Source organism: Rhinolophus ferrumequinum, chromosome 9 (assembly GCF_004115265.2).
Source record: "Rhinolophus ferrumequinum isolate MPI-CBG mRhiFer1 chromosome 9, mRhiFer1_v1.p, whole genome shotgun sequence".
In the NCBI taxonomy this organism is placed as follows: Eukaryota; Metazoa; Chordata; class Mammalia; order Chiroptera; family Rhinolophidae; genus Rhinolophus; species Rhinolophus ferrumequinum.
In genome coordinates, this window is record NC_046292.1 from 69,688,285 (window position 1) to 69,710,140 (window position 21,856).

Sequence of the window (21,856 nt, forward strand, 5' to 3'; positions counted from 1 at the left end):
CTTTTCCACAAGGGCAGCCAATAGTTCTAAAATTAATTTTAGAAGCATTCATACTGTAACTGCTGCTTGAGAGGTGGTAATGGGACTTTTCTCCCTAAGACTCCAGAGACAGAAAAAAAGAAGGAAATTAAGAGAAGCAGTCAACTGGCCTGAACTCAAAACTTCTCTCTATACTCTCTCACAGTGGTATGATATCCAGTTTGACACTAGGAGTTCTAAAATATAACAAAACATCTAACTGGAACATAAAGCCTATCAGTATTTTTATAAACTCACTACAACTACATGAATAAATAAGGGCAATTCAAATTATAATTTTATGAAATTATAATACAAAATTACTAATATGTATTGAATTTTAACAGTAGTATTTAGAATACATATATGGGCATTATTTACCATGGAGATAATCTTTTTAAAACCAAAGAATACTACTGATCCATAATGTGCTATTATAGAAACTGATAACTGAGGAAAGCTACATTTACTTTTCCATCAGTAAGTGTTTTATAGAAAAAAATTTGTACAGGTATTAAATAAATCAGTAGATACAGTATTTTACTAGTTTTTTTATTTAAGACGGAGCTTTCACTTTATCCCAGTATTTTCTTCAGAGGTAGACCTTTTTATTTCAATGAGTTCTTCCACGCGAGCCAGAACACTTTCAATCAAATCAAATGTGAAAAGAGCTGAATGCAGGACCTGCAATGCCAAAAAAATTTAGTGTTAAGGCTGCATTTATAACAAAACAAAGCAGAAAAAAAAAAGACTTCAGCTGGATGTAAGTTAGGAAAATTTCAGATCTACCTTAAGCTGCATTTCAGGAGGCATGTTAGGGAGGTCTTCTCCACCTACAGTTATAGAACAAAGATCTTTAGACTTCTGGACTTCTGTTAAGAGAAGAAAACAAAATGTGTTATACTTAACCATTAAAACAACTCTCAGATTTTAATAATAAATTTATAAGCTACTTTCATCATTCATCTACTTATATCAGTGATTTGTATAAATTAAGTCTTAGTGTTTAATAACTCAGGGTATACTTAAATCAAACTATAAAGTAAAAATATCCAAATTCTCCAACATGTGAACTAATGTTTTTGTAGATGACTAGCATTATTTTGGCATATACAGGATGAATGAAAATTTATGAACTTTTTTCTTCAGTATATAATCAGAATTATACCCATTACACTAAAAAAGACAAAATTTCTAGTAATGTTTGTAGAAATACCACCATGGCTATATGAAAAAGTTCATAAGATTATTATAGAATTGCTGACTTTAAAAAGTAATTTTGGATCTGAGATTCTTTTTCGTAATATGTACAGATTTGAGGATGGGGTTGAGCATGGACCAAGTGATACCAAAGGAAGGACAATGATATCCAAACAGAAATACTTGTAATACAATTATACTCCTAATTAGGAGTTGAGATTTTAAACCAGAATATATATGTTTGGTTTAAATCTTTATTAACCCAATTTCAGTGTTAACTGGCTTATAAATCTAAGAATCATTTTAATTATAAATAAAATGACTTCACTGTCATGGTTCCTTGTATGCTACAGATCAGACAAGTACAAGATTTTAAAAAAGTTATTTTGAATATAAATGGCAGTTTTAAATTTTGACTGATTTTTAGACCTAAACGAAAATGAAACTGCATTATTACCAACCTTGGCTATTTTCTTGGCTATTTTTAATTTCTGCTTCATAATGTGCTTTTGACATATTAAGTCCTGTATGGAGTGGCTTTAAGAAATTATTCTCAATCTTTCCAAGTTCTGTCCATAATCCAGTCTGTTTAGAAGAATTAATGAAAGAATTAGTCATTTGGTTCAACATTTATTGACTGCCTGTTAAACAGTGTTGGAGAGCTGGAGAAACGAGAATGAATAAGATATGATCCTTTCCTTTCAAGGCAGAGTTTACTGTTTAATAATGCATTCATTACTACATTGTGTTACTTTATGTGAATACCAATCAAAAAAATACCAATTAAAACGAAAATGTATTTTGGTCAGTACATTCACTGCTGTGCCATTTAGACAGCTCCTGGTTTTGAGATCTGTGACTTACAAGTTTTATCCGTGAGAAAATTATTTGAGGATAATCCACATGGTCTAGGACATTTCTTTCTCTATAAGCCATCCCCACAATGACTACTTTATATATTCCTTCAACTCGTGATCTTTCAATTGATAACCCTGTCACAGATCTAGTTCTAGAGATTTTCCTTCCCTCTTGAAAGAAACTTTTCTAACACAAAGCTGATATGGTCTTTCTTGGTGATAAATGTAGATGGAGATTTTACCTGCCAAAGACAGCTTAGGGTTATTTGGCCATCCATATTAGAGGTTTTTATTCCAAGGGCATTTATTTGTATAGTACTAAAGGAGTGGGGTCATAAAGTCTTTTTTTTATAAAAAGAAAGTTCACTGATATAAAGTTTTCAGGTACTCTTTACAAAGGAAAATACCTTAGGTAAAAAAGAGAAAGTTAAGAAACTGATTATCCTTAACTAGAACTGACCATTTGAGAACATTTTGTAATGAACTTATTCTGATCTAAGTATAAGTATTATGACATTTTACATGTAGCCCTCCAAATAAAATCTACGCGAGTGTCTATGTTGAATAATTGATAACTTCAGTGACTATCAAACATAACCTTTTAATTTAAATCTGTCCTTTCTCATTACTCTTATAATGCGAGGAAAAGTGGAGTTCTTAGGAGGAACTATCAAAAATCTAAAACCTAAAAATATGCATTTTTTCACTCAGCATCTATGAACTTATCCTAGGGAAATAACTAAAGGTGTATGTTGTAATGATTCCACTGCAGACATGTTTACAAAAATAATGTTTAAGGAGTGAAAAATTGGAAGTAATGAAAATATTTCACAACAGATTGGTTAGTAAATTGTGGTATATCTACACAATGGAAGACTACATAGCCATCAAAATACTGTTTTTCAGAACATATTGGTGAGTGAAAAAAAGGTTACAAACAGTATGATTCCTACAGTGTGATCTCTCACTCTGTCTTTTTTAAATATACAGATGTGCTGGCATAAAGCCTAGGGCATACAATATCAATGATGGATGGTGGGATTTTGATTGCTTTTCTTTTTGCTGATTTAACCTGATTTTTAAACAATGAATCTATTTTAAGTCGTGTACCTTAAAAAAAAACATTTTAAATTATGTTTTTAAACTTATATTTCCATAGTAAAGTTTTCTTTTCTTCTCATGACAAACGTGGGTTATGCAGTAGTGCAGGAGGAACTTCTTCACTGAGCATGTTACTCTACCACATACACCCACTTCTCATTTCTATGTTCATCCCTCTCTAGTCTTTTCTTTACCTTTCTCTATCCTTTTTTTTTTTTAACCTTCTTTCCCTTTACCTCTAAGTTTATAGGGAGAACCCACTACTACTCCCCAATATCACTGATGGCTTTCAAGGCTACAAAGATTCCTAGTGACCCTCTGCAGATCAAAACACACTCAAACATAAATAAGACTACAGAGAAAATACCCTTTACAAACAACCTCATTTTGTCAAATGTAAACATTTTACCACATTCACTTAAAAAAAGTATTGAGAATTGAGAAGAAACATAGAAGTGTTTTTCTTTTATAGCAAATGACTGACAAAATGATTCTTAAATTTATATGGAAAAGGACCTAGAATAGCCAAAAATTTCTGAAGAACAGAGTTGGCCTACTCACACTACTTGAGTTCAAGACTTACTATAAAGCTACAGTAATCAAGATTGTACGGTAAAAGAACAGATATAGGTCTCAACAGAACAGAACAGAGTCCAAAAATAGACCCACCATTGTATGGTAAACTGATTTTTAACAGAAGTACCAAGGCAATTCAACAAGTTAAGGATAGGCTTTTCAACAAGGTGTGAGAATCAAAACAAAAAACCCTTAATAGTTCACACTATCTAAAAAATAATTTACTTGAAATGGATCATAGACCTAAATATAAAATCTAAAACCATAAAACTTTTCTATAAGAAAACCTAGGAGAAAATCTCTCTGACTTTGGGTTAGGCAAAGATATCTTAGAACCCCAAAAGCATATTATTATATAAAATAATAAAATTGGTAAGCCATACTTTATCAAATTAAAAATTTTTGCTTTTTGGAAGAAAATATTTATAAAACCATACCTAATAAAGGACAGGAAAAAGTTTCCTTTTAAAAAAGTTGTTCTAAGTTGAAAATTTTTTCTTTCGCTTTTTCACTTTTACTTAATAATATAAATTCTTTGAAATCTTATTCCTAAAATGATGATAAACAACGTTTTATAGTCACTCTTTGATGTAAATGAACTAAATTTCACCAATTCTCTTCGCCCAACAAGTATGACCTAATTACTGATACAGGATTTTAAAAAACAAACATATATTTTATCAAACATTTTTTCTTGAATGTTTTAAATTTCTCCTTTAGAAAGTAATGATTAAAAGTTTATAACAGAGAAATGAGATGTAATAATATATCTAATTTTATTATATTTAGACTATATTCATTAACATTCTACTCATTAATTTCAGGAACATATATTAGTTAAAGGGATTACATTCAAGCTTTCCTTCTATAACAATAGTCTTTTGCAACCCACAGACAAGTTTAACATATTGAAATATAAAATCATGTTTCCTCTATAGTTTCAAATTTCATTTCTTAGGCATACCAGAAAAGCAGACATGTTAGTTTTGCTACTCAAATATTATCTTTGAAATACGTCAAATGAGATTGCTTTTCAACTAGAAAAAGATGAATATTATTGCTGAGTTCATATGCCCTTCCTAGAACTTTCCATACGAACAATAAATGAACTCTGATGTAACAATAGTCATGCTTACCTCTGATCAACTGAAAAAAAGTTTCAAGAATTAGGCTACTCAGTGAACATTTAAAATTAATAAAAAGGTTATTAAAATAATTTGATTGTAGAACTTGACAATTTTACAGACAAGCAGTGAAATTTAGCTTCACAACTACCGTGTTTCCCCAAAAATAAGACCTAGCCGGACAAACAGCTCTAATGCGTTTTTTTGAGCAAACATTAATATAAGACTCGGTCTTATTTTATTATAAGATCTGGTCTAAATAATAATATAATGTAATATAATATAATATAATGCCGGGTCCTATATTAATTTCAGACAGGGTACAGTGCAATAGTGAATTAAGAATGTGAACTCTGGGAGATTGCCCAAGTTCACAAACTGGCTGTTCAACTAACTAGCTATGTGACTTTCAGCAACTTATACTTCCCTCACTATGCCTCCATTTCCTCATCTGTAAAATGAAGAAAACAGTAATACTTATCTTGTAGGAGGATTAAATGCATTAATACATGCTTAAAGCACAATTTGGCATATGGCTCTCAATAAATATGTTAACCATCATCATCATCATCATCATCATTATTATATATTAAGTTTCCATATATGGCTGTTTTTAGGCTATTATATTTCATTGGCCAATCTATCCAATCTAACCCTCCCTGTGGTAATACCACGCTAAATTACTGTGGCTTTGTAATATATTATGATATCTGGCAAGGCAAGTTCCCTTCCACACACCTTGTTCTTCAAAATTGTCGTCGTTATTCTTGACCCTTATCTGCTCCATGTGAAACTTACAATCAACCCATCAAATTCCATTTTAAAAAACCAATTAGTATTTTCATTTGAATTATACTGAATTTTTAAAAACTTTTATTTATTTAAGTGTGTTTTTCCAGGACCCATCAGCTCCAAATCAAGTAGTTGTTTCTATCTAGTTGTGGAGGGCACAGCTCACAGTGGCCCATGTGAGCCACTATATCATTTTAAGAACCGGCAACCCTGTTGTTAGAGAGAGCACTGCGCTCTAACCAACTGAGCTAACCACCACCCCTATATTTAATTTTTTAATTAATTTGAAAAGAACTGACAACTTTAAGATACCGAGTCTTTCCATCTACATACATCATTAATTCTCTACTTATGCCTTTTTTAAATCTTTCTATAGTGTTATAATTTTCTCCATAAAGTGCTATACATTTGTACATGTTTTCCTAAGTATCTCATATTTTTGTCCAAATTGTAAATAAGTTATTAGATTTTCTAGTTGACTAAGAATTTTTATCATATTATGTGTTGAACGTATAAAATGTTTTTTCTGTAGCTATTGAGAAGCTCAAGTATTTACTTTAATGTATGAATTACATTAACCTTCCATTACTGGAAACCCAACTTAGTCCTACTACTTAAAAAAAATTTTTTTTGCTAGATTTGGCTTGGTAATATCAGTATCTGTATTCATAAGTGAGTTAGCCTATATAATCTTCCTTCAGCATACTATTCTTGTCTCTTTCAGTATTAAGGTCATATCTTACTAAATAGACTCCTAACATTAGTTACAACTATTCTTTTTCTAGTTTTCGCAACATTTCATATAAAGTTTGAGTATCTGTTTCTTGAAATTATGGTAAAATAATCTGACCTTGTGATGTCTCTTAGATTGTTTATGGCAGTCTTATTAAGTTATACTTTCCCCGAAGTTTCATTTCATTGAAGTTTTCAAATTAACTGGTATGTTTTAATGGAATTTTCATACTATTTTTCAATCTGCACTGTATTTATACTTATACTCCCCTTTTAATTAACATACTGTCTTCATAAATTTTTTATATCAATCTTGCCAGAAACTCATTAATAATTTCATATTCTGTTCTAATACAAACATTTAAAGCCACTTAGCTACATCCCACAAGTTTTAATATATAGTATTTCATTATCATTCAGTTCTAAATAGTTATTACTTTTATCATATATAAATATCTCAAAATATTTTATTCATAATTCATAATATATAGAAGTTCTCAAACTTCACTAAGTTAAAATATAGACTTCTGTCCTTTACTCAGAGGCTTTCAGTGGTAAGATTTGGGGCTGAGCCCGGGAATTGGCATTTATAAATACATTAAAAAAAAATGCAGGGGATATTCATTAAGGTCATATATTGAGAAACAATGATCTAGAATGGCCCTGTCCAATGCCAATGAGGAACTGAATTTTTAATTAAAATTTAAAAAATTAAAATCTAAATAGTCACATGTGGTTACCTTATACTGTACTAGACAGTGCAAATCTAGGAAGTCTTTATTAAGACCTTAGTTGTTTTTAATGGCAATAATTTAATACATAGCCCATAATCATAAAACTTAAAGTAATAAAAACACGTGCTGAAACTAGGCTAAAGAAAATTTGTTGCCCATTATGTTCAGCATAATTCCACAAATCTTTCATATGATGAACAACAGTAATATTTTTAAAAGGATGTAGGAGTGAAAAAGCTATATATAAGACTATTTTCTCTCTTACATTAAGGTTACTGGATCTTTAAAAAAATTACAAAGAAAATCATTTTAAGATTTATATCATCTCCAATGTCTAGAAAAAGTAATTTTTTGAAATGTTCACATATGCTTACTTTTAATTTTATACCCAAGTAGTCACACTGATAGAGTAGTTTTGAAATCTTTTCAGTTCTAAAGCTTAACTATACATTTCTGTAGCCTATCTCACAGACTAGGCATAGACTAGGCAGTTCTATGCTACAATGAAACTTATTGTCAGAACAGACAGGGACCTTGCAAAGGACATAGTCAACCATGATAATGAAAAAAAAAAGGAAATGAGTAAGACCCAGTTTTCCCCTTTCTCCTAATCTGTATATGACTTATTTAGGAAGTACTACTGGAGAACTTCTGTCACTTGTAATATGAAGTAACATTTATCACCTGAAGTCATTTGGCTCTGTAAATGACACACAACGGGTATGTTTTAATCTTGGAGAAAGAAACAATTTAAATGAGAATCCAATAATACGGATTATATAGAATTATATGTATGTGTATGTATGCCAGATATTTAGTTTTTTCCTAAATGAAAAGCATATATGCATACATTACGTAATTCAGTATTTTTAAATTCCTGATACTTTGTGGCTTTTATAATCTCACAATGCTTCCCTTAACCCTATGTTCATTCTATATATTACAATCACAACTTATTTAAGAAAACGAATGGGTAAGCAGGCAGATGAGAAAGGATAGGACAGAAGGTGAGGGAAATAATTATTATAGTCTATGTATTAGAATATTATTGTAATTCAAAACAACTAACTCATATTTAAAGGTACCTACCAAATGAAGAATACTAGGTATAAAAACCAAGTTGATTTTACCAGTAGAGAGGGAGGTTCAAGGTTTAAGAAAAGTCATGTGAAAATCAAGTGTGGGAGAAGGTGCCTATGCAGATAACGAGGCATAAAATAGTAGGGTGAAGAGTAAGTCAGTTGACAGTAACTTGAAATAGTAGGAAGAGAAATGGATTATTATTCAATTATGAATCACTTTGTACTGAATGGTTCTGTTCTCATTTAATTTCCTTATACACCTTTCTGGTTGCCTTTCAGCTCCTGCTCTGACTATCCTGTCAGCACACTTAACTGCTCAAAAACAGGTACTGGTACGAGTCCTTCTGAATAAAACTACCCACAATTCAGCATCACTAGAGTATCTTTTAGTTTTTCCTTCAACCAAAATTTCTAGAACTCAGAAGCTGTCATTTTTTGATTAACCACAACAAACAGATTTGCTTCTCATTTATATGCATGACCTGTTATAACTGTACTTGGGAGAAATATTTCCAAAATGAACAGGCTTTTAAGTTGGCTGAAAGATATCAGGTTGCCATCTTGGACAGGACTTTATGCTAATTTCCTTGTATAATTCTTATGGTAATTTGTATGGCAATAATACTTTGGAATATTTGACCCTTAAGAAAAAAATTTTAAAACCATTAAATAAGAAAACAATCTTATAAGCTGGTTATAGCCTTTTCTTCACCATATAATGTTCAAACCAAATAAAAGTGAGGCATTAGCTGTGAATATCATAGCTGACATTGTATAGTGCTAAACTTCTGTCTTCCCTGTCGAGGCTTCGCCTGTAGTACACTGTGTTTCATACCTGATAAATCTATCAACTCTTAGTCAAGAAGATTCTTTTTCTTCCTGTAAGGCAAATCAGATCATCTCTAAGTATGGCCTTTCAGATTACTGACAAAGAAAAAACTCATCCCTTAACCTATGGACACTTTTCCTGAAGAAGGGCCTCCACTGATGCTGAGTATTACTTGTTATCTTTTCTACTTTTATCAGAGGCTCCTTTAGGAGTCAGGATTTAGTTTGTGATTCAAAGCTTCTGGCCACTAGGTGTGTGTCCTTATTGCCAGTTAAAGATCCTTTCTGTACCTACATTACTTATGAAAGGTAAAAAGTTAAGAGTACTGACAGCATTATGAAGAATAAATGACATATAGCACCTGGCCACAATAGTGGTTGCCATTAGAGGGGGGCAGGAATGGGTGTGGAGTAATGAATCAGAATTAACTGGGAAGGGAAACAGGAAATTTCTTGTGATAGTAATGTTCTGTATTTGATAAGGATTTGGATAATATAGTTCTATGCATTTATTAAAGCTTGGTCAATGTACACTTAAAATCTGTTTATTTCATTTTATTTAAATTTTAACTCAAAGAAAAACTATAAACAGATATTAACTCTATTTAATGAAATACAGGCTGAAATACATTTCAGCATGCTGAATGTTTGCAGTTTACCTTGAAATGCGTCAAAAAAGTTTAAGAGCTTAATGGATGGATACATGATAAAAGTAGAGTAAAATGTTAGTGGTAGAATCTTGGTGGTAGGTAAATCAGTGATCACTGTAAAATCCTTTCAACTTGGCTGTACGTTTGAAAAATTTCACAATAAGATGTTAGAAAAGAAAAAAGCACCCTGGTACAGAGTAAGCACTAGTCAATGATAGCAAATAACTATTTTCGGCTGAAGAGGTCAAATCACTGAATCTATTAGACTTAATCAAGAGGGAAGGAAACTGCTACTTTTCTCATAAACTTTTCATTCCAAATCATGATTTACTTAAATTAAAAAGAAGAAAAAGCTCTTCAGCATCCTTATATAAAAGTCAATTTCATTTCTTTTATTACTTTCGAAAAAAAGTAACAGATTAATATCACACGTGATTCAGGTAGTTATAATTAATACAGATGACACACAGGGAAAGTAACTATTAGAATAGAGGAATAAAAAGCAACTGTAATTTTACTGCATGACAAATCTCCCTCAAACAGTTTTCTATTTATTGAATACCTCTAATGATACACTATTAAAAACAAATCCAACTTTCCACACATTATCCAAAACGTGCTGTTAACAGATTCTGTTTAGTGCTGAAAATGCTTGTTTATCATGTCTGTCGAGGGGACATCAAATTGTCAGCATTTTATACATCTCAGACTGAAATCATGACTGGTATGATGGAGGCAACTGAACCAGACACCCAAATTTATATTGAGCCCCAAAAGGTTAACTTAGGACCTCCAACTTACCTACATAACAGGTATAAGTAGTGCTTATAGCAAGAGAGCAGAGGTACAACAGAAAAAGGAAAGAGAAGCGGGATGTGGGGTGGTAAGGGCACCTGGGAATTAACTTCAGGTTTCAGGATGATTGTTGGCATTTCTTCCAACCTTTGTAGCTGGATAAGATGAAATACTGGCTTAAATAGATATTGATATGAAAATCCAGAACATTCTTTATGCATTTTGAATAGTCAGTTTCTTTTTTAAAAAATTCACTTACTTGATTGTCATTTTCATTATCTTTGATAACCAAATACCTCAATAAATTTAATGAAGCCATTATCCTGTTAATTAAAAATATACAATTTGTTACTTACAGTAGTTTTATAAAGTCAACAGCAATTTTAATGAAAAAGTAAGCTAAAATCTAGGAGATATATATATATATATATATGTATATATATATATGTATTTTTTTTTAAATTAAAGTTTATTGGGGTGACAATTGTTAGTAAAGTTACATAGATTTCAGATGTACAGTTCTGTAATACATCACCTATATATATCACATTGTGTGTTCACTCTAGGGTGTATTTTTGTAATTATGTTTACCATTAATATACAGTTGACCCTTGAACAATGCGGGGTTTAGGGGTGCCAAACCCTGCGCAGTTCAAAATCTGTGTTAATGTATTCTCTTTAACATATCTTTTGGAGTAGTAATAACTTATCACTCTTGTTCTCCAAGTTCAAAAATACAACTGTGAAAATTACTTTTTTTTTCCTCAAGGAAACCTTGTTACCTTTAATATTTGAGAGTATCATCTCTTGCTTCCTGAATTTTAAGATTCCTTTTATAAATGCTTACAACCATTTCTCAACATCCATTTTAGTATACTGAAAGTGACATTACATGTTCTATGTGAAAAAAAAAAAGATGTTCTGGAAAACAGAACAATAAAACCTAAACACATGCTTTTCATAAGTTATACACACGAAATTCTTAGTTTTTAGTCACCAATGCTGTAGTTGCAAATCTCTACAAGCTATACTGGAATGCTGGTCATGCCAAAGGTACAAAATCATACTGTTGGTCATTGTTCTGAAAAGAAGCATTTTTTATTTTGTTTTTACATAGTATCTAATTACTTAAATATGAAAATCTTTATGTAATTTTATGAATTAACCACAGATCATAAAATCACAGGAAAATACTCATACATTTTATTACTTTAAGTTCCCTATTTTATTCTCAATTTACTATGTGAATCTTAGTAATGATTACCTCACCTATCTGAATTTTGCAGTAGATCTGTCTCAGCACCCTCTGGGAGAAAGAGTACCAAATCTAGAAGGGAAATCAGCTGTGGTCCTGTAAACCATTTGTTATACGTTCTCTGAAAAGCAAAAGAAAAATTGACAAAGGCTTTAAATAATAGCTTAATAAATTCATGTGTTTTCTAATACCTTGATACTACAAAAATAAACTACATATTTAAAATACATTTTTTTAACTTTAATTTCCATTGTATTTTTCACTATTTCCAGATTACTGGAGCAAACTCTGGTTGTGAACACTGGGGCATTCTCTCTCTCTGTTTTCTATATGGAATTACTGAGTATTCACAAACAGATTAGACTCAGTTTCCATTAATATTTCAAAAGGATATGATGAAACAAAAAGAAGTCATATCATCAGCACAAAGAATATAATTTAAATCTATAGTTAACAAAATTTCAAAATTCTGATTTTTAAAAAAGCAGTAGAAATGAGGAAAAAATACACTCTAATACGAGACAGAAAAAGTCCATAGGGCAAAAATCCACATTACTGTATTCCACAAATGAATAAATATATCCTACAAATAAAATAAATTGATAATTGACACCTTAGCTATGGTCTTACCTTTAATGATATGTCAATTTGATTTTTGATATTTTGAATAAGAAAGGCCTCCACACCTGAGTGGTTACTTGTATTCAATAAGCACCTTGAAAGCAAAATTACATACATTTGAAATTATTCTGAACTGTATTATAATTAAATGATGATGCAAGTTTTACAAATTCATATGGGCCATGAGTTATTTCTAAGAATACAAAAACCAGTGAAGACAATTAGCAAGATAATCAACCAATTACAAAGTCACCTATTATGGTTACTGCTCACTTACTAGCAAATTCTATTTTAACTGGATTTTTCCAACGAGAAATTTTTATCAAACCAAATTTAAATATTTTTATGCATATTGTCGTGATGATTTAACATGGCAAGAATGGGCACTACTATAAAAGCCTAAAAACTCCCCAAATTATTCCCTGTGAAAGGAGACTAGTCTGGTTAAACAAACTTAATTGCATAAAAAGGAAACTTAACATTTCTAGCTTAAGAAAAAAGGGGGATTTCTTGGTAGGATTACAGGTAGATCAGAACAGGAAAGCAGGTATAAGACCTAAGCATCAAACTGAGATTTCATAAACCTGCTCTGACTCTTTCAATAGAAATGAAGAAAAGACAGGATCAAGAGTGCTACTTCTGGCCAATCCCAAAGAAGGCTTTTTAGCCTTTTTTAACTCATTTTTATTAGCTGGGTGTCAAAAAATTAAGATCTGCAGGCCAAATGCAGCCTGCTACCTGTTTTATTGAAACACACCCAGAATCTCTACACCCACTAATCACTATAAAGATAATTGAGCAGTGGCAACAGAGACTGGCCCATAAAGCCTATACTTACTATTTGGCCTTTTACAGAAAGCTTGCTTTTTAACTCAGAGAGTTGCTTTTCCCCTTAAACAGCACTATTAATAAGCTCTACTATTAACTTAAAGTGATAACTCCAGAGCCATTAATTTCAACTGTGAATACTGGAGATTATTGACATGTAAAGTTGTCACAGTAGTCTTAACAATCTCAGTTTAATCTTTTCAGTCTATTTTAATTTTACAGTATTTCAATTAATTGAATGAAATATATACTATTATTCATGTAATCTATATGTGCATATATATGTATCCATAATATTTGATTAACCCTTCTCTATCCATCACAAATAAGAGAACTTACAATATGAATTCCAAGTAGAGTTGAATTACATATAAAAACATACTGAAATACTGTAACCTGGAATAATTAAATGGCACTAATTTGTTTTTTTAATCAACCACATACTTTGCAATTAACCATTTCTTGATACCTACCTAAATAACGTGTATTTGCCTTGACAGTCCAACTTGTTAATATACAGCTGAAGCATAGCTAAACTCTTTTTCCTCTAAAATGGAAGAAATAATATTGTTACATAAACTGAACAAAGATTAAATTGTTTATTAAAATGGGTTACAATGAGAAATTTAAAAAAACAATTTACATACCAATGTCTCAACCGGGCAAAGTGTCATTATTTTGACTAAGCCCTAGAAATAAAAATAATTTTTAATTCAGATGTTAATAGATTATATTGACTGCAAACAAACTACATCATTAATGGTAGATAATAAAAATTCAGAGAAGTGAAGGTAAGAGATTTTAAAATGAAGTAAGTTTTTCCCTAAGTCTTCATTCCACTGTTACATCTATAGGAAGCTAAGTACTGTGTTTCCCCGAAAATAAGATCTAGCCAGACCATCAGCTCTAATGCGTCTTTTGGAGCAAAAATTAATATAAAACCTGGTCTTATTTTACTATAATATAAGACCTGGTCTTATAAAATATAATAATATAATATAATACTGGGTCTTATTTTACTTTAAGACCAAGTCATATAATATAATATAATATAACATAACATAATACCGGGTCTTATACTTTTTTGCTCCAAAAGACGTATTAGAGCTGATGATCCGGCTAGGTCTTATTTTCGGGGAAACACGGTACAATCCATTTTATAAGTGATATTGAGTGGGGCATTACAAAGTGTACATTTAGAAGTGAATGCTAATTTTCAATTATGCCTAGAGTGGCCAAAAAATCAAACATGCAGAAATATAATCCATTGTTAAAATATTCAGGCTTAATACACTGCCATTTTTTTCTATTTAAATAGTGGAAAAACAAGTTTCTACATCGACATCCAAGGACTTACTTGACTATGATAACTAACAAAAAGTGCTAGGCAAAATATATCATAGGAGGGAAAAACAAAACGTCTTTCTGGAATGAGTGAATGCACGCTGTGATAAAGTCCTGAGGACTTGAGTTATAATAAAAGTAAAAGAGCTTTATTTCCCAAGGCCCCTACAGAAACAAAGTGTTAAAGAAGAAAGTTATGTTTGTCCACTAGATGCTATGCTGTAAACTATGGTAGCCACTAGCCACATAAGCTATTAAGTTTAAATTAATTTAAATTAAATTTTAAATTCAGTTCCTTAGTCACACTAGCTACATTTCAAGTGTTCAATATGGCGAGTGGCTTTCATGCTGTACCGCACAGATAATAAAACACTTCCACCATCACACAAAGTTCTATGGGACAGCATGGGACTAGAGTTTTCAAAGGATATGGAGAAGAAAGTGGGAGAGGAGTCCGAAAAGACCTTTACTTAAGTTCAGAATAGGAAAGAATTATTTTTAGGATCAGAATACGTATTTCACTTACCTGAGGTACTGTAAGAAAACTCTTGATTTCTAAGTAGTGGTGAAGTAGACTGTTATCTTCTATTCTCAACAAACCATTTTCCAACAGATCCTACAGATTAAAATATATGCAGAGATACATATATGGTGAAGTCAACAGTTGTTATATGTTCACATTACTATGTATTTAAATTATGTTGGGTGCAAACAAATCTTACCAATCCTTTGGAGAAAACAGACTCTTCTGTTCTGGAAGAGAATATCAGAATTTATTGACATGATTTTCTAAACTGCTTTAGAATGATTCTTCATTTTAGGAAAAATACCAAAAATTCATTTGACCAAAAACTGAAATTTAAAGACTTTAAAAATATGTTTCATTAGGAGAAATTCCGTAAAAGAACTTAGTCAAAATTCTTAATCCATCTTTCATTTATCTTTTAATTTGGCTACTGACATCAAATCTGACCAAAATCAGCCCACTCAGGGCTTGTTTCCTGGTATCAGTTCAATAGCTCTTCAAACAGCAAGTGCTTAGAAATCAATTATACCTCATATAATACTTTGTATTCCAGTTGATTAATCTATAAAATCTTTTCAATTCTTTTTATACAAAAAGTAAGTACTTTCCATTTGTGATAATATTTTTTAAAAGTTTTATAATCATTTTTAACTAAATATTTAGGATCTGTGGCAAAAACTATCTCAGGCTCCGGGTTCTTATTCTAATCAGGTAAATGTTATGTTTTTGGCTCAATGACTAAACAGCTTGGAAATCTTAAGAATATATCAATACATATTCTCATTGTATGAATATAACAGAAACTAAGTAAAAAGAAATGTAAAATCATTAAGACATACATAATACATTAAATTTACAGAGTTAGTAACTACTTGTGACAGGAGACCCTTGGAAATTCCTGCCTTGTAGGCCGAGGCTTTGGACATTTGCCACGTTACAAATCTTCCTTCACCTGGGAAGAGATGGGATTGATAAACTGTCACTAATGTTCCTATAAGATAGTACTAAAGGCTCTGACTGATTTCAAGAGATAAACATGTTATAAGAAAAGGAAACAAAGCATATAGTTTTGCAAAATTCTTCAATTTTTGTCTGGAAAAATTATGCATATCTGTTACTTTGTAATTTTTTTAAAAAAGAAAGCCTTGCTTCTTAGCATCTCAAATGAGAAAAGTTGTTGAATGAGATCAATCAATAATCTAAGTTTTAAAAGGAGGGGTCAAGACACCTTCCTTTTGATGCAGCTCACAGATTGTATCCATGAAGCAAAAACATGGATGAATTGCTTTTACTGAGCACCCCTCCTTAGATGGAGGAGGCTACAGTGGGATAGAAGTGTTTTAATTTACTAACTTTTGAAATAAGGGATAAAATCTTAGAAAAAGATGACTTGAAATTCCCTTATAAGACATTATTTTTATATTATCTTGGGTTTAAAATAAGAGATTGTTATAAAACCTTTTTGACTTACTTCTGTCTCTCTTGTGAGTATCTGCTTCACTGTTTTATAAAATAACCAATTAATTAATTAGGGCATGGCAAAGAGAAGAGTCTCCCCTTATCTTAACAAGGACTTTAGTACTACTATTTAATTCTGAGATGCCATCTAAATGATCTTACCTTTGCAAAAAGACTTCAATATGCCCCATATTAAACTGCAAAAGGTACGATGGGCTAAAATAGAAAAAAATATATACTACATATACTTGTATACACACACACGTAATTTTACAAATTTTATATACATATTATTATAGGTTGAATGGTGTACCCCTCAAAAAAGATATGTTGGAATCCTAACCTCCAGTACCTCACCATATGACCTTATTTGGAGATAGGGCCTTTTTTTTGTTTTTAATTGGGGTAGGAATGGGCAGGAGCAGATCAGGAACCGCCCACTCTGTAAGTAATCAAGTTAAAGTGAGGTCATTAGTGTAAGTCCTAATCCACTATGATTGGCGTCCTTATAAAAAAGGGAAACGTGGACAGAGACATGCATACAGGGAGAGGGCCATATGAACATGAAGGCAGATAGGAGTGATGCATCTACAAGCAAAGGAACATCAAGGGTTGCCAGCAAAGCACCAGAAGCTAGAGAAGTGTGGAATAGATTCTACCTCACAGCCCTCAGAAGAAACCAATTCTGCCCCTGACCTCAGACTGCTAGCCTCCAGAACTGTGAGACAATACATTTCAGTTATTTTAAGCTATCCGGTTTGTGGTACTTTGTTATGGTAGCCCCAAAACTACTGTATTTTGCCATGTATAATGCACTCCTGTGTATAATGCGCACCCACGTTTTAGTAGGCCCAAACTTTCAGGGGAAAATCTTTCGTTTCCATTTTTTAATTCAAATTTGGTATGTTTACATTTAGGTATTTGTTTTTTATATTATAAGGAATTTTAGCATTTATTTTTTAACATATTACGGTACAAGAAATTTATGTAACAAATAATTACAAAACACAAGAGAAGATATAAGGTACAATAAATTTTATTACTGGCAACAAATTTACGTTATTTACCTAGCATAGAAGGCCAAGAACTCTTCGTCGTTGCAACTTTGGCGTTAAGTTCAACAAAACCAATTATCGTATTACAGGGTATTATTTTGCAGATATCGTTACTGATTTCTAGAGTTAAACTTTTAACTCATAAGCATAAATAAAAGAATCAAAAACATTTATATAGATACAGAATTATTACTACCCATGTATAATGAGCATCCTTATTTTTTCCTCATAAATTTGGACAAAAAAGGTGTGTATTATACACAGCAAAATGGGGTATATACATACCTGAGGCATTTTGGTGGTAGAGTGTGATTAAGAGTATAGGCTCTGGAATTTTTTAGACAGAACTGTTTGAATTCCACCTATCCCACTAATTAATTGTATGATTTTGGGTGGTATCTTAATTTGTCTAAGCCTGTTCTTTTCATCTGTAAGGTGAGATAATACTTCACAGGGTTATTATAAAGATTATATAATGCATATAAAGCTGTTAGCATAGTATTTAATACATGGTGAACATGCAAGTGGTAGCCATTATTGCAATATTTACATACAAATATATACCATGTATATTCATACATAAACAAACAGATGTACACAAAGAAGTAGACTCAACGCCTACAAAACAAATACATAATCCTTATTATAGACCTCAAAGTCCCAAAGGTGTTGTATTATAAAATTATATATTTATTTTAAAAATAATTTGATAAACTTTATGGGAAAAGAAGGACATGATCAAGCTAATTATAATAGGAAGATTCAACCTAAACAGGATGGTGATGGAAAGCTTTCCTCAGAAAGTGACATCTATGGATAAAGATGGTTCTAAGCACATGCAAAGGCCCTACAGCAGGAAGGTTCATGACACATTGGAACAAGAAACCAAAAGGTCTGTGTTACCAGAGCCTCGTAAACAAGAAAAAAGGTGGTAGGAGATGAATCAGGACAATCAAGCAAGGACCAGATCATGCATAAGCCTCTCACATGAAGGCATTCAGATTTTATTCTTCGAGCAATAAGCAGCTTACTGAAGGGTCTTCATTAAGGGACTACTCTTAAAGTTTCACTTTCTAGTGTGTTGAGAATGAGTTGCATTAAAAGGGATTGATAAATGTCCACTCAGGATTATACTAGTAATCTACTGAAAAGATGGTAATTTAGACAACCCCATGGGTAACTGGCTGGTCCCCTCCCTTATAACCTAGGGTGGTCCCAACTGCTTCAAAACCAAGCCCAGTTTAACACTTTCTGACACTTGACCCAATCATTCCCTTATTTCTATTTTAACACCACCTCCTCCCCTTTCTCCACTTGACTACTACTGACTCTTACAGATTATAGGCAGCATAACTTAAAGAGCACTTTTGTTTATACTTAATTCAAAACGTATTAGTACACCAGTAAACATATATTTGGACAGTAGATAAATGAGTTTGATGATATTGTTTTTAGAATACATGAATAAACCAAACACTACCTCCTACCTTAAGACCATTGGAAGCTGATCAATACTGATGCCCTGTACAAATACTAGATATGCCAGAGAAGCCATAGAGTCTGCTAATTGTTTGTCTTCTTCTTCCTCAAATTCAAGATAATCCCAAGTCCTCTTTTTCCTTCCATGATTAAAAATCATTTTGGGGAAAGGGTGTCCAATTGCTGATAAAATACCCTGTGAAATGGATAAAAAAGGAAGCTCTAGCAGACAGACGCTAGTGTGTCCCCCGCCCCCGTATTCACATCCTGCATGAGCCCCTCCTTTTGAGTGTGGGTGGAACCTGTGAGGCTTGCTTCTAACCAACAGAATATGGTAAGATGCCACCCCATGATTAGATTAGATCATACACAGGCAAGGGAATTTTTGCAGATGTAATTAAGGTACCAACAAATTGATTCTGAGTTATTGAGAAGGGAGAATATCCTAGGTGGACTTGACTCAATCAGGTAGGTTTTAAAAGAGGGTCCAGACCCTCTTTGACAGTCAGAAACTCACCCCTGCTGGCTTTAAAGAACTGCCATGTTATGAGAGGGCCTCTGGAGAAGGCTGTGTGGCAAAGAACTACAGGCAGCCTCCATGAGCTGAAAGTGGTCCCAGCCACAGCCAGCAAAAAAATGGGGACCTCAATCCTATTTCAAGGAGATAAATTTTGCCAACAACCTAAAGAAAGTGAATGGGAAGATGAAAAAGTTCTGGAGATGGATGGTGGTAATGGTTGCAAGCAATCTGTACTTTATGCCACTGAACTGTATACTTAAAAATGGTTAAAATGGTAAATTTTAGGTTGTGTATATTTTATCACAATTTTTTTAAAAAAGTGCTTCAGGAAAAAAAAAGGGCAAAAAAAAAAAAAAAAGAAATAAAGAAAGTGCTTCAGAGGTATCTGAGAGCAATCCAAAAATGTGAGACATAAAAATATCATGAAATGATAGTTAACAACTCAGATGAAGAGTACTCGAGGAACAATGCTCCACTGACCACTGTCTGCCTAGAGTGGGCAAGAGGAATACTGGTCCGTGGCAGCGAAGGTTGAGGAAACAGTGCTGATATCTCAGGTCATAGGGGCTCTTGTGTCATAAGAGGGAGAAGCATCCTGCATGAGTGGACAGGAATACAGTTTTATCTCTTTTTACTAAGGAGGGAAAGAGAGAGAGAGAGACTCGGGAAATATAAGGTCACTCCTATGCCTCTTATACTATTTCTAAGACTAGTATACGAGAAAGCATCTGACCTTCAGAATCCAATGGAATTGATAGGAGTTTTGGTTCTACCGCGTACTAGCTGTGAGACACTGAATGAGTTACTTAACCTCTTGAAAGGGTCAGTTTCCTTATCTAGAAAATGATTTAATACCTATGTCAAATATTTACTGAGAAGCTCCACAAAAAAAGTGTAAGAAAGTTAAGCACAAAAACTACTATATAGAAGTCAAAAGGGAATGAAAAAAACAGCTTAATCAGAATGAATAATTGCCACATATTCACTTATTCTATAAATAAGGGCCTGACATTGTAGGGAATTACAAAGTCAAGTAAAACTTTTCCAGCCTTCAGGGAGTTAAAAATCTGCTGATCCCAGATGGCTCCATTAGTCATTTCAGCACACAAAAGGAAGCATGGAAAATCATCACCAGAGAGTGTTATTCAGCTACCAGATGCTAAATATATACAACTGTACTGATTTTCAAAGCTATTACACAAAAAGTTTATACAGGCTTCAAATGTCTTCTTAATCATGAAGCTCCATTTCTTCATTCAGCCAATGCTATGTGTTTTTTCCCAGAGTAAGGTTAGCGTCTTTAAAAACCATCATATAGGTATAACGAGACTCTGCAGTGCTGCTCTGGATATCAAGGTCCACTGTGTTCAAATCAGGGCCTTCTCTGTCTGTCCACACACCATCCAGCAGTCCTGCTCAGACCCAGGACGTACCTGCCACTCTACAATTGCTCATGGCAGCCTCTGCCCTTTTAGAAACGTTCCTATGTGGCAGCCCTTGGGGCATTCAAGCAGTTCTACACCAAAATAACTTGTGCCAAAGGAGTGCCATCAATCTCGTGCACCCCACTCTTACCTGTACAGAATAGAACACAGAACAGAAAGCACCTCCTCACTTCATCTCCTACCTGATTTCACCTTTCCTTCTTTACTGCTTTGCGCTTCCTCATTGCTGGCTCTTTCTACTTACAATGCTCCTTGCATTGAAATCTTAGGAACTTTCCCCTACACCCCAGCCTCTGTATAGGATGCTTGCTTGCTCTTTCTCGCTGATTTAATTCAACCTGACTGATTTCTGGTGGGAGCTGCTTTCCGTGGGGAAGGGTGCTCTGGGTAAAGGTTTAGGATTATTTTGGTTCTTCCTGCACTTTCAAGGAAAAGCACATCTTTCCTTTGAGGCAGATGCCATAATGCTCTTTACCTGTCCTTATCTCTATCGTATACTTGACTTCCTGGTAATTTCCCCACACTCACTGAAGACTTTGGTGTCTGTTCACAATCTTTACCTCTATCCAACTCGTGCTGTAATCCTGGGAAAGTTGGATGTTGGTGTAGATAACTCCTCTACAGGCCTGCCTCATGGTTCTTGATTTCTAAATTCTAGTGACCTTAACTTCTAATCCATTTCAACACCAAACTCCACTCTGGATCTCTGTCAGCATTTGGAGCTATTCCATTTTAGATACCTAAACTCCAACATCTCATTTTCTTACTACAACCTCTTATCCTCTCTCTCCTACCAACCTGCTTTTCTCCTCTGACTTCTCTAGTCCTGAGATCTC

The 21,856-nt window shown here is 32.9% G+C and overlaps 1 protein-coding gene across 3 annotated transcripts in view; it reads right to left on the minus strand.

The window, feature by feature from the left end:
- Positions 1 to 86: 86 nt before the first annotated feature.
- Positions 87 to 21,856, minus strand: part of GLMN (glomulin, FKBP associated protein) — a 35,419-nt gene continuing 13,649 nt past the window's right edge. For all 3 annotated transcript variants that reach the window (XM_033114108.1, XM_033114106.1, XM_033114107.1), the window contains exons 8-19: positions 19,064 to 19,251; positions 16,684 to 16,737; positions 15,260 to 15,290; positions 15,064 to 15,153; positions 13,841 to 13,882; positions 13,667 to 13,740; positions 12,375 to 12,459; positions 11,759 to 11,865; positions 10,749 to 10,812; positions 1,680 to 1,803; positions 808 to 890; positions 87 to 702 (exon numbers count right to left, since the gene is read on the minus strand). In XM_033114108.1, coding sequence (XP_032969999.1) covers positions 589 to 702; positions 808 to 890; positions 1,680 to 1,803; positions 10,749 to 10,812; positions 11,759 to 11,865; positions 12,375 to 12,459; positions 13,667 to 13,740; positions 13,841 to 13,882; positions 15,064 to 15,153; positions 15,260 to 15,290; positions 16,684 to 16,737; positions 19,064 to 19,251 — 1,056 coding nt within the window. In that variant the 3' untranslated portion in view covers positions 87 to 588. The remainder of the gene's footprint in view (positions 703 to 807; positions 891 to 1,679; positions 1,804 to 10,748; positions 10,813 to 11,758; positions 11,866 to 12,374; positions 12,460 to 13,666; positions 13,741 to 13,840; positions 13,883 to 15,063; positions 15,154 to 15,259; positions 15,291 to 16,683; positions 16,738 to 19,063; positions 19,252 to 21,856) is intronic.